We start from the raw sequence: 17,020 nt of genomic DNA, 5'->3' as shown, positions 1-17,020 counted from the left end.
CTGTCCCCTTGAGACTAAGGGAACCAGTGAACTGGTCAACTCCCTTTTCCTTTCATAATGTACCCATGCACTCAGCCTACTCATGCAGTTATTCAGCAAATGCACAGTCATTTGCAAAATAGTTACAATGAACCCCTACTTCTAAAACCTATTTATGTTTCTTATTTCATTAATACTCAAGTACTTGCAGTAGTTTTGAACAGCTTCAGACAAGGAGGTCTCTCAACTATCCTAAAAGACCCAGATGGTAGAGTTCCTTTCTCAGCTTTTACTTGTTGAACCATGAATAGCAGAACACAAGCACCATATTCTGGAAAACAAACACTCCAAGAGGATGCTTGGACAGTGCTACAGCCATTGCTGTAATGGAAGCTTATTTGGTGTCCTCGCTTTAATATGGAGCCTACGACAGAGGTGTAACCTGCTCCTGGATACAGACCTGTGCTGACCGTTAGAAGACAGGAAAGAAAAGTCAAAGCAGGAGAAGGACACGTGTCCTTCATGTAAATTGTAACCATGCAGCAAAATGATCCTGGCACTACAGCCAACAGTTTCACATATTTGGTGGTCTGTTTTCCTGCCCAGATAGAGAATAACCTTTGGAAAATGAGTCCTGACAGCAAAGAAGAAACTGCTTCAGTTTTATTTATCTATAAAAATACCCAAACTGTAAAAACCCAAGGAGACTAAAACTGCACCTAGATCAGTGCAGTGGTCTACACGAGGGGCAGAAAAACGGATTCAGCAGTAACATTTCTTCAGAAAGTTGTTTTAATTAATTCCTTATGCTTGCTATGGATCTTTACAACTACCTCTGATGGACCTGGGCATTTTATTTCTATCCACATCTTCACAGAGGAGTCTTGCCATTTCTTCCACCTACCTAGTTCTCAGCTGTTGCCTTCAGGGAATTCTTGTGTCAAGACCGGTCAGCTGCCCCACAGTGCTAGCACGGGGCTACCAGTCTCCGTTTCCGGATGCATTCCCAGATCCAGTTGGGAGACACGCGCTTAGCACCAGGATTGTCATCAACGTCCCCTATAACATGTGTTGCTGAGGCCGTGTCAAACTCTGGCACGAGATCCCCATCATATGCTATAAAGTACCGCCGGATTTTGTCAAAGTCCTTCACAGAGGGCGACAGGTACAGCTTCACACCAGTGAATATGTCCAGCAGTGTCTGCATAACGTGAAAGAGGAGAAGCACAGGTTGGTAAAACATTAGGTTGGTCTGGAAATGACACTAAATTCTTTGAAGCATGAACGAGTCCATTCACAGTTCCCAAGGTTATCATGCTAATCCCATGCCTAATAACTGTAAATTGCTCTTGGGACTGCCATTAAATCACACACAAGAGCAACACCCATACAGTTCCTCTGAAAGCCAGGTGTTGCAGCTGAGCAGTGCTTCCCTAGCTAAGGGGAATTATTACCCCATTATTCCCTGTAGTGATGATGCTGATGTGGTCCAGTACACATGATCTTAATGTCTTTGTCTTTACAAGCTGATGCTTCTTAGTTAAAGTAGGAGAACATAACTGCCCTGGGAGGGCACTTGCTGTTTACATCAGAATAGCCACTCCAGGTTTATCAAGTAATGATAGCTCGGTGAGTCTTAATTTGCTCCTACAACTTGCTGCGCAATGGTCTAGAAAGGACAGTTCTCTCCCTTTACAGCTCCCAGCTCTTCCATATGCAGCAGCTGGGAAGAGCAGCCACTCAGCAATCACAACACTTTGTGGAGCAGGACATTGGTGGTGGGTGAACAGTGTATTGGCCTTTAGCACGACAAACCCAGTTATGTCAGCTCTGCAGACAGGGAAGAAGAGCTGCAGCCACCCACTTCCTTTACAAGGGGGGTTGTTGCTGCTATTTGTGCCTTTGCACTTAATTTTAATTTAGGGTGCTGCTATAGGAAGATTTCAGAGTTTCCAGATGGAAGACAAAAATGAGCAGACAACTGAAACTGCCTCAGGTTCCTCCCACCCCCAAGTGGTTGCTGGCCAGCTGTCCATACCTTTTTTCCATTGTCATCCATCTCAGATGCTTTTCTCTTCTCCCCTCGTTTCTCCTCTGATTTTTGAGGGGATCCAATGACTGCTTTGCTCTCTAAAAACAAAAACTTGTCTCATTTGTGCTCTCTGTCCAGATACTGGTTGGGTATTAAAGTGGAGGGAGAAGAGCAAAGAGAGTAAAAGGGAAAAGGCTTTTTCCCCTCTCTTTCTGGAAAATCCATGAGTTAGAATGTAACAAGTAAGACAAATTTTTCTACTGCCAAGGGCCCAGGGCATCTTCCTGCCCTCACCTCCAGGCGGTTGCTGTTCAGCTTCCCTCCCTGCTGTCACTACACTGCCTTTTTGAGGCTGCTCAGAAATTTGCTTCAAGTTATTCCCCGGTGACAAAGCGCTGGTGAAGCAAACTCATTTCACAGCTTTGCAGTTTACTACCTGGAAATCCCCTCCATTCAGGTAGTCCATTATATGCATGAATTTCATCCAAATAAAATTAAATACCGGTTCATGGCCAAAAATGTCTAACCAAAGGGCATATGATCTGCAGGAACGGGAGCAGCAGGTTTGCTGTTCAGACCAGTCTTATACACACTGCTAAGGACCTTTATCTAGCAAGATTAAAAGGGACTGCAGTCCCAGAGGAATCACTCCAAAGTAGTTCTGGTACAAACTGTAACAGACTCTGCTAGGTTCAAAGTATCTGTTTTAGGCAACATATAATCTCAAAGAGCTTTTATTGTCTAAATGAGTTGCCTAAGCCCCAACCTGAAGAGCAGCATCAGAGCTGTTTCCATCTTCTCTCAATCCCAGCACACCTCAGAGCTGTGGCTATTCAATCCATGCTATAAAGAACAGAGGCCAAACCAAGGGTCTAAGTAGCTTTGCCCACTAACCCTGACACGCACATAAAAGCTGCCGTGGGATCTTCGAGCATCTGACAGAAGGCAAAGATCCAAAGCTGGCCTGCCCCAAACGCAGAGAACCCACCCTGAGGCTCCTCCGCCTGGAAAGCACCATCTTACCTTCTGGCTTCTGGGCTTTTGCAGGTGACTTCCTTGGGGGGGTTTTATTAGTGCTGTGTGGTGTGGAAGACCTGGAATTTCCCTCAGTCTCTCCACTGCTGCCAGCCGTGGACTCATCTTCCTCCCCAGCAACAACATTGAAGTCAGCCTTCTCTTTGGAGAGTTGGTACAGCTCCTGTCCCACCACAAAGCACTGCCTTTAGCTGCATACTGGGATACAGATACTCTGATACCAGACACGAGCCATAATGCATGTGCTCCCCTCTTGTTTGTTCTTGCTCACTCAGGGAGCAGTCTGTCTATCTGAAGGGGATATTTTACCTTTCTCTCCCCTGCCTGCACAGGGAGCCAGACAGACTGCTGGGAGCAGGTGGGCTGAATCACTCCTTGCTTCGATGGCATAACAAGCAAGTACATCTGCTGCCAGTACCCCTGGAGGCAGTGTGAAGACAGCCCAAACGACAATAACTTCACTGAGAACAGAGCTCATCAACAGCTGACTAACTGCTGGGGATGGCAGCAAGCCAACCAGTTGCTATCACTAAAGGAGGCGTAGAAGCTGTGTGGGGTAGGTGCAGCCCCAGGGGGCCGCGCAGACTGCCATTTGGCCCCTGTGCCCTGGAACTGGGCCAGGCTACCCTCAGTCACTTCCCAGATGCCTCCCCCGATCTCAGCAATTAACAGGAAACCAAATGACCATAAACACTTAAGAGAATAAAGGTCACCTCTTTCAGGAAGGAAATTCCTCACCATGAAGGCTGTTACAAGAGCCGATACAACTAGCTGCCAGCACAGACTCTGTGCACAACACAACAGCACAACAGACTCGAGAGGCCCCACGAAAGAATAAGATTCACAACAAAATAATCCAGCAAGCAGCCTGAGCCTAGAATAAATGGAAAATGTAACATGCCATCACAGGTACCAGTCAGCAGACATCTTCGCTACATACCCTGCTAGCCAAATTTGTCTTTTTAAATATAGACTGTTGTCAGAACTCATTCTTGAACACGCTGCAGACATACTGTGTTAACTCACCTTAAGCTGCTGGAGGTTGGTGGCTGTCTTCCAGTCTTTGTCATCTCGAATGCGGGTGCAGCGAGGGAAGCGAATGGAGATCCCATCTGCAGTGTGGGCTTCAGCTTTAGAGAACTCAGCCCCTGTGATCTCCCACACCGGGGCTTTCTAAACACAGCATTGAGGAAGTCATGTCACATCCCTGTGTTCTCTCATGAACTAACTCTAACCCATCTGTGTTCCTCTACTTCTACAACAACCCCCCTCCCCTCCCAGCACAGAGTTCCATATACACAAACTGAACTTCTTGGTCACATTAATTAGAAAAACTTCTATTTTTATTTCAGCAAGTCAGAGATCCTCAACTAGTATATAATGCCAATTTCTAAATAACACCTTTTCTATCAGACATACATGGCACAAAGCATACTGATACATTTCATAAAACAACAGCACCTTTTGGGTTACAGGTGTGCTTCAATCATTTTAAGTCAGGTTTTTCATGCCTCAAATTTAAAATAAGTAAGTAAGTTCACTTCTGGAAGGGATTTAATGCACAAGAATATTTCCCAGAAGTGCTGCAGGTATGATTTCTTCATGAAGCTCTCAGCCTCAAATGCACCTGCAAGATTCAGAGATAAAAACTTGCGCCTAATTTCCTGTTCCAAGTATGAAGACTCATCTTGTAACAGAGACAATTTGTATACTTTAATGAAGTAGATTGCTATATCAGGGCTGGAAAACACAGTTAAATGACTATTACAGCACTTACCTTTGGATCTGGAACAATGAAGTCTGGGTAATAGATTTTGTTAATTTTTAGCCACTTCGGAATTTTACTAGGATCCTATTAATTAAAAGCACAAAACCAAAATGGTAACACTTACGATCATGTATGAACCCATTCCTACAAAAGAAGCTGCTGAAAGATAACCTAGTAGTAGATTAACCTATAGGTATTACATTGCCTTTGCACGGATGAAACTTGCCTTGGCCTGCAGTGCAAGGTGCATTGATCTGCAGCAGCTTCTCTTGAGAATCACAAAAATTACCTGTAACACCTCTCAATCTCTAACATTCTATACGTAAAACAATCACATTCTTGCTCCAATTGTGATTCATATAAAACTACCAATTTTTTTTTAAAGATTCTATAATCTTGATGCAAATGGCCTTCAGGCTGTCAAGTAAATATTACAAGTCAGCTCTCCTCTGTTTATTTGTGAAGTCTTGAAAAGTAAAGATTCCTCACCTGAATAAGTCACTCACAAAAAGTCTTAACTCCCGACGTGTCAGGTTATCTAGCCACAAGACAAGTCTGACTTGAGCATTTCTCACCCGCAGCCCCATCTAGTGACTGTCTCCACCAATTGCAATATGCCAAAAAAACCAAACGGTACTTGCTCTGCTCTTCCCAATAAAGCTTTGTCTTTGCAGGAAACAGATGGTGCCTGGCTTCCCACTCAGTGTCTGAGGACAAATCTCAGGCAGCACCTCATCTCTGGGAGCTGGCTGCACCTACACCTCATTTGTGCCAGAGCAGTTCATCTGCTTTAACTCTAATTGGGCCTCTATTCGTAGCAGAGCACTTCAATTCTGCATTTAGCCAGCACCACAACTACAGCTCAGCAGGAAGGCGGCTTTTACCAAGCCCTTTGCTGAGCATTCCTTTGATCGCCTCCATGCCAGAGCCCCTCTCACCTTGCTGATCTTCACCATATCCAGCTCTGTTTGCAGACGCGCCAAGGTGGCATCATCATGGCCACCAGAACACTTGGTCACAGTGCACCACTTCTCACTCTTGGGATCGTAGCAGCCCATGAGGAAGATGGACATCATCCCACCTGCGGGAGGGCAGAGCAGAGTGGTTCACATCTTCTACAGGACAAGCCGCAGCTTTTCAAAAGTGAAGTAATGAACCAAAACCCTTTTCCATCTTTGGGAGTCGAAGGGCCTTGGGTTTGCAATGGTTTCACAGCATCAGCTCCCATATACAAAGCTGAACGGAGAGCCTCTACACTGTGTAAGAGCCAACTAACCCACAGTAAACTCACTGCCTGGCACGTGATGGGCTGCAGCAGATGGTCACTGCTACAGCCAGTCTCATTCTGGAGGCCCGGAATGGAAAAAAGCTTGAGAGCTTCCTGAAAGGACAAGTCTCTGACTTAAGCCAACTCCAGAGACTTACCTTTACTGCCTTGTCCGTAGAAAGCTCCCAGCACCACCAGGTCTGCTGTGTCAGCCATCGCACCCTCATTTAGGTAGTCCTTTTTCACTTTCAGCCAGTGTCGTTTTCCTGGTTCATAATTACCCTGTGCAAAACAAGGCAAGAGCCCCCAGTCAGAAAGATCATCTGGTGGACAGCTATCTCCTCAAACAGCTCTTGCTTTTATCCAGCTTAGCAGTACAAGAGCACAGCCGTGCTCAGATACATAAGGAGCAACCTGGATTGGACATCAGCATCGACAAGAACCCAGAGATGTTTCAAGGCTGCTCAGCCTCGTGTGCTTCATCCACAGACCTCTGTCTGTTGTTATTCCCCAATTCCCAGCATACACCAGTGAAGAGTAAACATGAACCTGCCTTTGTATCCTTCAACACCAGTCCTTCCAGTCCCTCACGGATGACTCGGGTGATCATATCTGCCAGATCTGAAGCTTTCTGAAAAGGAAAGGAATCATGGTTAGCTCAAGACTGTCAAAGGGCTGTGGTCTTCAGGCTTTCTATTTAGAGCAGTGGTGCACTAAAACCAAAGCAACTGCAGAGAGAGAAATGGGTAATTTCATAGAATAGTTTTCCAAGGAGAGTCCTATATGTGTTTCTCCTTGCTGCACATCCAGCGACTATGCTGGGAATGTGTCCCAAGAAGAGAAGGGTTCGTTGGTTAAAAAATGCTCCTCAGAGGCAAGGTAGCCACACTGATTGTGCCCTGAGTATGTCCCATACATGTAAGATCAGTCTTTCCTCAGCCAGCAGTGCCTGCTTACTTCTCTATCCAACTGCCTTGGGACCTAGGCTCTTTTCATCTTCCCAAAATGCTTTCTCTGCCTGAAATGTCCAAGCATTCCCCACCAACACCAAGGTGCTACAGAAATCAGTAGCAGTGAGGAAAATAAGAGGACATAGGGCTTGTGCATAACAATCAAAAGAAAAACTGAGCACACCCCTGTCTAAATGCTGTTTTCAGCACTTGGGATGTATCTGGGCTGTGTGGCACTTGAAGTTACCAGTTTGGGAACCAGAAGCAGTCTAGCTCCCTTCAATCATATACATCTGTACACAGCTCAGCGTTGCACAGTACAGACTAAGTTATAACAGGCTCTAGCTCCTCCTAACAATGTCAAAGTTGCAATGGCTACAAACTCATTAAGAAGCCAAAAAAAAGAGATGTGCAAGTTAAGACTATACTGAAGTGGCTGTAGCCGAGACAAAATGGGAGCACAGGCATGGCCCTCTCAAACAATGCTAGCTCAAGAAGCCTTGCACACAGACCAGAAGTAGAACCATTTTGACAGGCACGGAATTGTTGGATTTGCACCCTGAATCGTAAAAAAGGCCACGTGGTAAAGCAGCAATGAAGTGGTCAGAGTGCAATCAGAAATCACCATGCACGCTATTTTAACACTGAACTCACTGTGACATGCTTCATCTCGGAGAAGAGGATCCTGTTGGGGATTTCAACCATGTTATCGTGGAGAAACTTGCGACGTTCACACAGAGGCCTAAACCAGGGTACGGATAATTAAGGACAAGAGAATTTCAACATGAAGTATCAGTCACATGAACATTGAGAAAAGCTACTTAAATAATTGATTAATGGAATATGATTAATGGATAACGGATTAACTCTACAGAGTTCCAGAAAGGACAATCAATGCTTACTTTCCTCCAGGAAATAATTTATAAAATAGAAATTCTGTGTTAAAAGTGCATTTAGTTTCAGAGCATATGAGTGGGGTACTGAACCACAGTCAGTGCAGCTGGAATGCAGTTAATCCTGGCATTCTGGAACTGCAGAACAAGATGGAGCTCCTGAAGCCAAACTCCTTAGCACAGCAAGGATTCTCCCATGTTGTCTTGATTTTACAGGGGTAGATGGCCAGTCTTAACAGCCAATGTGAACTGCTCCCTCTGCAGTGATAGTGTATTCCAGCAAGTTCATGCTGGCAAATGGGTCAGGCTACTCCCACACGATGCCAGACACATACCTGTCCATCAGGCTGATGTCATTGAAATAGATGCAGTCAAACACAAACAAGCAAACATTGGCATCTTGGAAAGCAGCTTTCTGAAAGACAATGAAGATTGATTAAAAGAAATCTGCAGTCGCAGCAAGCAGCAACATGGAGTTTTAGAAAAATAACAGACACAAAAGGATGTATTTTTATCTCCATAATCTTTTAGTTATAAGCTCAGGCCTCTTCTAGAAGACAGAAGTGTTCTGAGAATTAAGATTTAGACTGAATATGTCAAAGCACAAACTAAGAAGATAAAACATGCTTATTTCCTAGTGACAGGGAAATAACACCACAAACATTAATGACTTCGGGCAATGTAACACCCATCACTACTGGTTTTTGCTGCAACAAAAAAACAACAAGCATTCAGAGGCTTCAGACTAATGGCTACTTTAAGTTAAAACACTTACAGTTTAATTTTCATTTTACTGTCTTCTTCCTAATCACCATTTAGTGTAGACATAAGCACTACATAATATTCATACAGACTAAATACCCTCTGCATCATTGTGGTCTTCCAGTCTGCCACACATTGCCTTGAGCAATGATAAGCAGTGACAGAACTGGAAGATCTTTCAAGGGTTTTTTAATATTTACCTTGAGCTGAAGTTTTCTCACTGTCCTGCTAGTGATCAGGTTAATATCAAATCTATTGTATTAGAGCAGTACCTCTTCACTAATATCAGCCTTATCAGGGATCTCTTAAGCTATCCTATGATAACAGATCACATGCTAGTGCATTAAAGTCAGCAGAATAACAGCCTCCAACCGCAACAAAGGATTTTTTTTTACCTTGTGCACACCAAGAGTCCCAAAAGGAAGTGGCTTGCCAGTTTTGTTGTCAATCAGAAGAACTTCTGAATCCAAGATCATACTTTGCCCACCAGGGAAAGCCTGGGGGATGAAGTCCTTAAAATGGGCTACCTTGGGAAAAAAATAGAAAAATACATCTACTGGCTGAAGAGAGGGACTCACTCCAGTGCAGATGTTTTCTCCAGAAGTGTGTTTGAGGCACATGTAGGCATATATGCACTAGCTTTACTTTCTACTATGGTACAGACAGCACAGTCTGCAAATAGAAAAATGAGTCTTGAATAAATGTAACAAAGTCACTGAACTGGTATCAAGCCTCCCAAAACACAGTGCATAAAGAGGACTCTAAGGCAGATAGCTTAACTTTAGTTTCAAGCTCTTAATGTCCACGAAAACGAATTGATTACAATTCTATTAAGCGTTGCTTTTCCAAATTCCAAGTATCTACATAAATTAGAAAAAAAGTCTACAACAGAAGATATCCTCCTATAGAAACTGTTGTGAAATTCAGTCGTGCTTACAGAGCTGGCACAACAGAAGAGACAGTTTATAGGTGCTTACTTTATGTGGAAGGACAGGTTTGAGGCTTCTGCTGAAGTAGCTGAAATGATCTCCACTTTTATGGACCTGCACCCGCTCGCCATCATATTTGATCTCTGCATACATGCCATTTGGGCACTTCTTCATGGCATACTCAATTGACTTGCAGGCTTCAGCCTTAGAAAGGTGGAGAGAGAGAAGTTCCAAACAAACTCAGATGATTTTGACTCAGTAGCTCAGAAAGCTACTCTTACCTAAGTTCACGAATGAACTACCAATAAAAGGTAGATCTTTTTCTCCAGGGTCTCTGATACCCAGTCCAAGTTTTCCTTTTCTTAATTATTCATTTACTTAGAACCATCTGCATATGCCTACATAATTACAGCTTTTCAGTGCTTATCTCCTCCAAATACCTAAAGGTGTAAGTACTGTGCCTTTTGTAGGAGTGCACTTAGCCCAGAAGCAAATATTTCACTGATTTGTTCATTAAAAACAAAGACCAAACTTGTTTGAATCTCTAATCCAATGGAAAGCTTATGCTATTTCCAGAGAAAGGATCAACTTCTGGAATGACAGCAAACAAACAAAAAAGTCACTTCTGGACTGAAAGTCAGTCAAGATTGTAGCTTCTGCAGTGGCACTGAAGGTGCAAGTACTGAGTACATTGATACTAGCCTTTTGGTAGAAAACACTTTATAAAATGGCATTACACATAAAAATCAGCACTGCACACTCTCTTCGCTCATACTACATGCAGGCACTTATCTGTCCTCTGGTTCTTAAGGTGAGGGTCTCTGACAGTACATATGAGAACTCCATCTCTTGCTTGGCTGAAGGGAACCATTGCAGGGAAGCCAACATTACCAGCATGGGCTGAACCGGGGTCATCAGAGAGGCCTGCACGCTGAGGGTTCGCTTCAGACCTGGCATCTTCTCAGCCTCCTGCTGGTTCTTCAGGACTCGCTCTACCACATCCTGGAGGTTGCGTGACGCTTTGAACGCCTCGTAAGCATTGGGGTCCAAAGCATCCAACCTTTAACAGATTGAGGAGAGGAGGGAAACATGGATCAACCTGCTGCTCTTGGCTTATGAGGCTAACGCCCACTTCTGGTTTTGTCTCACAATGAAAGGTAAGACTTACACATGCTTTGCTCCAGCATTCATTTTCAAGTCATGCTTAATTAGCCTGATGATGCATTTCAGGTCGTTGCCTGTACATCTGAAGTGAGAGAGAAGACTCAGAAATGGCAGACATTCAACTGAACTACCTTCCAGCTGAAAAAAAAGAAACCAATCCAGGCCTCTGTAGAAAAAGGTCCTCCCCTTCTGTAAGGTTTAAACTCAAATGAGGACACATTACTAGTGACACCTCAGAGGCACAAGAGAATATCCAAAAGGCTTTTTAGCATCTTTATGTTTGAATGCCAATATTAATTCTGCCTCAGTGTTGACGTACCTTCCAAAATTCACTTAGTTGATGCATCAAGAGTAAGCGACAGTATCCTCAGCCTCAGATCAACACAAACTGAGCCAGAGCAAGAATCTTCAACATGCCTAAATGGCTTGAAGGCTTTTCCCAACATACCTAAGAACAGCAACTTCATTAACAGCTAAGTACCATTAAGGTAGTTCTGCTAGCCACTTGTTTAGTACTGCTTGAACAGTGTCTTGACAGGCAAGGATGAAATTCTCTGGCATGAATAGGAGCCATACATGTTCTCCATTGCTGATCAGCAGTCAAGGTGTCTTAATCAAACCACTAATAACGGCTTACAGACGTTAAGTTCAGTTTCTGTGGCTTATGATTAGTTTTTCACATATTCCAGTTTGTGATATGTAGATAACCGCTCCTAGTTTTAGGGCAAACCTTCAGAGGCCGATTACTTTCCTTACCTGCGAGTGATATGTTGCAGCACACTTTGCTGGTCATCTTCCTTAGTAAGCTTTGATAGCTGGATTAGGAATTCATCTACCTCTTGGACGGTCAGGAGACTTTTTGCTGCTGGAGGACAAGACTTGCTTTGTTCAAAGAAGAGGCGTACGGTCTCGGAGACATCTCCCTGTCTCCAAAAACAAAACAAGGGTGTGGATCAGAGCTATGCTAGAGAATGGGGACACCACTGGGGATTCAACATGGTTCCAATAAGTAGGATAAAGAACAGGAATGATGCTGGGATTGCATGAAGGAATTGGAATCAAACAGTAGAAAAAAGCTGCCACGACACAGAATAAAGCTTCTCAGCTGTTTCACTTGAAAAAAAACCATAAGTAAGAGTACCAGTATCATCTCATTGCTCTATTTTTCACTGCTGCAGCATCACAAACCCTTTGTTTCCTCAGGATGAAACCACTTGTAAATCCAAGGATCTGAAACAGTCTAGTGATGTCACTAGAAGGCAGCATACACCAGACAATAAACAGAGGTGAAAGAATTAGCTTCATTATCTAATTCACCCATTTTCTCCATCTTGCAATGAATCATAAGTGTGCATAGTCAATTACCAACTCCTATGCACAGGAATTAAATGCACATATGTGAGCACTTGCAATTGTGTGAGCGTAGCTTAATTGTACGAACCAACTTAAGCTCACAGTAACAGATCTGTTAATTGAATCACAGTTTTGGATACGTGAGGTTACAAAAAAAGTAATATACATCAGTTACACAGGAATACACCAGACAAAGCAGATGCAGCCCAACTTGCCTAGATATTTTAGTCTTGCTTTCTAAAGTTTTGCAGGTGAATTTGTATCTTGCTTTCTGTTCAAACATTATTTTCTAAAGGTCCCATATGGCAGAAAGTGCTAGGAAAACCGCTAAAGCAAAAAACCCAACCAAACAAAAAAAATCACCAACTCCCATTCTAACAGTCAAGCTAATAATCCTTCAAACAGGAGTAAAAAAAACAATTACAGAATTTCCATGCCAAGGGACTGAACAGCAGAAATTAAGAGAACTGCTGTCTGTACTCACCTGTTCCAGGTCCCGGACCATTTCTTCTTGGCTGCAGTTAAAAATCCTACTAAACAGCTTTACAATCTGCTTATCATTCAAGTTGTAAACAATTTTAATGACGCCTGGTAACAGCAGCTTAATGGTCAGGTATACGTCACCATGAAAACCATCTGGAAGAAAAAGCACAGATCATTAGAAACTGCCACAATTTATTTTCATGTACAGGCTCTGGTTGTTTGTGCCTATTAGCATAACCCTGGGAAAAAAAAAAAAACACAGATGGGGCTTCCTCTTTCCATCCTGCTGTTCAAAGGAGATTTCTTAAGGGAAACACCCACAATTGTCCTCCAGATCTGATCTCAGCACCAAGTCTGGTGGCACCTACAAACGTTCCCCACAATCCTAAACTGAGACATTCTTATCTGAATTTGTTATTTAGATAAACAGTTCACTTTGCAAACATTATAGTTCAGAAATCACCACAGTACACAGCTTGGACTACACGGCAATCAGATTTTATTTCACCCTTGCTTTTGAAATAATACTTTGAGGTTGATTTTGAGAGGGTTTTCATATGCTTAGAATGCCATGCAAGAATCATACCTCCTCCAGATCCCTTCTTCAGAAAATCCTGGATGATCTGCGTTTTCACATTATAGCTAGGCTTTTCAGCAACCATGGCACAGAGCTTCCTGAACTCTCGCAGCAAGCAGTCCTTGTGCTTCGGATCACACTTCTTTGCAGATAGACTAGACTTGTGGGAAGAATTTGCAGAGACATCTTCTGAATTCTTTGGCTTGGCTGCATCAAAGACATAAGAAGCTGCTTTTTTAACAAGTACACTATGGTGCAGATTTTGAAGTCGAAGATACTTCTGCTTGGCAAGCTGAAAGGAACAATCTCAGTATGCTGGCAGAGCTTCAGAACTGAATAATGATTTGTGCTATGCCAAAATTGGTGACTGTAAAATTTAATTACCATAAAAAAAATTCTAAACTATTTTTTCATTAGTTTTGCTCTTCACAGCACAGCAGAATTTTCTGGACCTTAATGCTACCAGACAAATATTATTAAACCTTGGTGAAAAGGAATTCCTGCTGGCAGATGCTTCTGTTTTATTTCTACTTTAGAGGCCTTTGCCCTTCATAGCATGATGTTTTCCTAAGTTCATTCCCAAATTGGGGGAAAAACGCCCCCATCCCCTCTTCTCTCATAATACTAACACCCCCACACATTCTCTTCTCTGGCTACGCATGTGGCAACACATGCTCTGAGTGGTTCAGAGCTACACGTCTGTGTCAGGTCAGTCACTGTTCACACACTAACTGTCCTCCTGGCTTCTCAGGACAAGCTGCTGAGGAATAACAGTTTTCCCTTCCATGAACACTGCAACTGGGAATCCCTCACAAGCAATTTTTTACAGATTTTGAGCTCCACATGGGATATATCATTAGTTTATACCTTCACAGTTCGATGGAAATTGGCCAATGGACTAAGGCAGTAGTGGAGTCAGCCTGACAGTGCGGGTTACTGCATAAACTTTGTTTCCTTGGGAATGCTAGAAACTCAAACATCAGGTCGTTCAAGAGTCATGGTCTAGGAAAGCACTAACAATTTTTGGCAAACTAGATTTTAAAAAAGTAATTAAAACTAAGCCACCTTCTATAGACAAAAAGCTACTGATCTGAGCCAAGTTAAAACACCTTGGATGCTGATATTAGAAGAGAAGGATTTCCCAGAATCAGTTTCTTAAGTCCTACCTGTGAAGCCAGAGAACTTCTTTGGTGATGGAGTGACGAGAGCCAACGGATCTTTTGTGGTTATTTGTCCTGTAGCAGTGAGCTTAGCTTGGACTATCACTTTTTTCTTCGGTGTACCTGCAGCCTTGGAATTAGCTTCTGCAAAACAGCAAGGTTCAAACCAGCAGTCAGAAATAATCTCATACATCCCTCAACATATTATGTAAGACATACTGCAACAAACAAGTCTTAAAAGAACTGGGGATGGAGAAGAAAAAATGAAGGAACATTTTTTTCAGACAGCAAAAGACTACATAATTTAGTAAAGATCATGAAGAAAAGCTGAAAATAGACAATAACTGATGCTTCCTCCTGGGATTTATCTGCCTGTGAATTAAACCTCCATAATCAGTTGGGACTGATGGAGACCTCCTCCACAATCAGTTGGGACAAATGAATTAAGAAGGGCTATTGTAGAAGTGACCACTTCTTCCCTTTCCTATAGGGCTGAAACACAGATTTGAGCAGCGCTACCCACTTTGTCACCAGGTCATACTGATACATCAGTGAAGATTTCGTGGTAAAGGCACAGCTATGTGGCAATCAGTGGCATACCTTGAAAATGAGCAGAGAAGTGACCCAGGTGCTGCCTTGTGTCTCACCTGAGATGTGCTTGTTGATTAATTCTTTCTCCCCATCTTGCAGCTCTTCCCATCCTTCCAAGTCTGTGATGTCTTCGATTTTCTTGGTGGTGGCCCGGGCCTTCTCTAGCTTCTCAAATATGCACTTCACATGGTACCACTCCTTCATGTCCCCGCCAGACTCCGTGAAAGGATTGGGAACAATCTTTCCAATGCGCACCATTCCTTTCACGATCTTCTCCTTGCACTTCTTGCAGCCTGCCGTGCCACGCTTGGCATAGTCTACACAGTACCTCTGCTCTGCCATGTCCTCTGCAGCTGTGCAGGCTTGGCGAAGCCAAGTGTTCAAGAGCAAGGAGAAATGGAAAGCCCCAGCACCACCACCCTGGTTTCTGCCTGCGGACTGGAGAGATACACTCCTTAAGAGCAGCTGGTACCAGTAACTGGGGCTGGCCCCAGGGAGGCCAACACAGCAAAGGTAAGGTCTTGGTAAGGAGACCTGTGTATGGTAGGAGAAAAGTCCTGTGCCCCTGCCGAGTGCCCGGGCAGCCTGTGATAGCGTCCTGCTGCCTGTGGGCATCCAGCCTGCTCCGGTGTGTGCTGCAAGCGAGAGAGGAGACACTGAGCCACCCCCCAGCCGCCTGCGGGCCCTGTGCCTTGTGCCCGGTGTGGGACACGCGGCCTCTCAGAGCCCTCCTCTCCCAGGCCTGCCCCACAGCTGCCCCCCATCTGGGGCCCGGTCCCGCATCACCCCCTGAGCCTGCCCCACAGCCCCCTCCTCACCCTCAGGCCCCCCAGCCCCTTCTCCCCTCACACACGAGCCCCGGCCGCCCCAGCCCGCTTTCCCGCCCGGCCCAACCGCCGCCTTCCGCCGCTCCAGGCCCCAGCCCCCAACCCTGCCCATCGCCGACCGCAGAGATGAAGGGCTCACCGAGATCCTCACGGTGCCGCCATCCCGCCCTCACCTCCGCCCGGCGGCCGCGACACCCTCCAGCCCCCCCCGCTTCAGGCCGGAGGCGCCGCCATGGCCGCAGGCTTCCCCAGGGCACCGCGCACGCGCGCCGCGCCGCGTCCCGCCCCTTCCGCCCGAAAGTGGCGCCCAAGGCGTGCGCGTGCGCGTGCAGCGCCACCGCAGCCGGCTGGCCCCGCCCCTTCACGCGCAGGCCCCGCCCCTTGCCTCGCCCCCTCACGCGCAGGCGCCGGGCAACGTCTTCCCGCCTCGTGCGCGAGGCTGAGGGGATGGCGCGTGGCGCGACCGCGCGCGGTTCCGCGGGGGTGCCGCGCCCGAGGCGGTGCCGTGTTTCCGCCCTCCCAGACCGGCCCTCCGAGAGCGCTGCGCCATGTCGGAACAGGTCTGAGGCAGTGCCCCTATCCCTGGCGTCGCCAAATCGGCACTCCAAGGCTGCTGTGCCGTGTTGGTGCGGTCTGAGGCGCTGTTGTATCACCCGGCCTTCGGAATCGGCTCTCCAAAAGTGCTTCTGTGGAGGTATGAGTTGCTGCACTATCCCCGGCCTCGTGAAATGGGCCCTTCAAGAGTGCTAAATGATGTCTGCATAGGCCTGAAGCGCTGCTCTATCACCCGACCTCCTGAAATTATCCCTCCGAGAGCCCTACACTGTGTTTGTGTGGGCCTGAGGTGCTGCCCTGTGCTTGGCCTCCCAACATAGGCCCTTCAAGAGCACTCTCCTGCATTTGTGCGGGCCCTGAGGTGCTGCTGTATCATTCCAGCACCCTGAAAACAGCCCTTCATCCCAGTACAGATGGGCACACGTCTGCAGTCCAGCTGTTTGCTCTCGGGGGGTGGCAGCTGTCCCTGTTTCTCTGATGAAAGTGCTGTTGCACTGTGCCAGAGGGCTGCTGAGGAAGCTGGAGTGGATGCCATGTACACCACCAACAGAATTCCTGCCTTAATGCTGGAAAAGGATGTTGTGGAGGTTGTCATGGCTGGGCTGTCCCTGACCTGCTTTGCTATACCTCAAAGGCAGAGTATGAGGCATAAAGTACAGAATTTGCTTTACCAGACGTGTCTGTCTTTTTGCTGG

At 45.5% G+C, this 17,020-nt stretch overlaps 1 protein-coding gene across 3 annotated transcripts; it reads right to left on the bottom strand.

Annotated features, from left to right (window-relative positions):
* Window positions 1-753: 753 nt before the first annotated feature.
* Window positions 754-16,029, bottom strand: LIG3 (DNA ligase 3). 3 transcript variants are annotated; one of them, XM_068415879.1, is made up of 21 exons: window positions 15,910-15,995; window positions 15,478-15,578; window positions 15,000-15,381; window positions 14,359-14,496; window positions 13,202-13,399; window positions 12,617-12,768; window positions 11,536-11,702; window positions 10,784-10,861; window positions 10,507-10,675; window positions 9,664-9,819; window positions 9,082-9,213; window positions 8,260-8,339; window positions 7,686-7,773; window positions 6,635-6,712; window positions 6,240-6,363; window positions 5,753-5,895; window positions 4,824-4,898; window positions 4,073-4,219; window positions 3,035-3,209; window positions 2,018-2,109; window positions 754-1,180 (listed from the first exon to the last, which is right to left on the bottom strand). In XM_068415879.1, the coding sequence occupies exons 2-21, from the start codon at window positions 15,556-15,558 to the stop codon at window positions 947-949; spliced, it is 2,889 nt and encodes a 962-aa protein (XP_068271980.1). In that variant the 5' UTR covers window positions 15,559-15,578; window positions 15,910-15,995; the 3' UTR covers window positions 754-946. The 3 variants fall into 3 exon arrangements, with proteins under 3 accessions (XP_068271980.1, XP_068271979.1, XP_068271978.1); XM_068415878.1 differs by having other exon boundaries at window positions 15,000-15,578; window positions 15,944-16,029; XM_068415877.1 differs by having other exon boundaries at window positions 15,000-15,578.
* Between the last annotated feature and the right edge of the window lie 991 nt (window positions 16,030-17,020).

The sequence above is a fragment of the Nyctibius grandis genome, chromosome 18, assembly GCF_013368605.1.
Source record: "Nyctibius grandis isolate bNycGra1 chromosome 18, bNycGra1.pri, whole genome shotgun sequence".
Taxonomy (NCBI): Eukaryota; Metazoa; Chordata; class Aves; order Nyctibiiformes; family Nyctibiidae; genus Nyctibius; species Nyctibius grandis.
The sequence above is the reverse complement of the archived record's forward strand: the minus strand, read 5'-3'. Positions and strand labels throughout refer to the sequence as shown.

What these genes read in the sequence shown, in the direction of transcription:
- LIG3 (XM_068415878.1), bottom strand. Translation starts at nt 15,558, where the DNA reads ATGCCCACAGGCAGCAGGACGCTATCACAGGCTGCCCGGGCACTCGGC. An exon ending in TGGTCCGGGACCTGGAACAG is followed by an intron (nt 11,703 to 12,616) that starts GTGAGTACAGAC and finishes TTTTGGAGACAG; the next exon opens with GGAGATGTCTCCGAGACCGT. An exon ending in ATATGGTGAAGATCAGCAAG is followed by an intron (nt 4,899 to 5,752) that starts GTGAGAGGGGCT and finishes TTTAATTAATAG; the next exon opens with GATCCTAGTAAAATTCCGAA.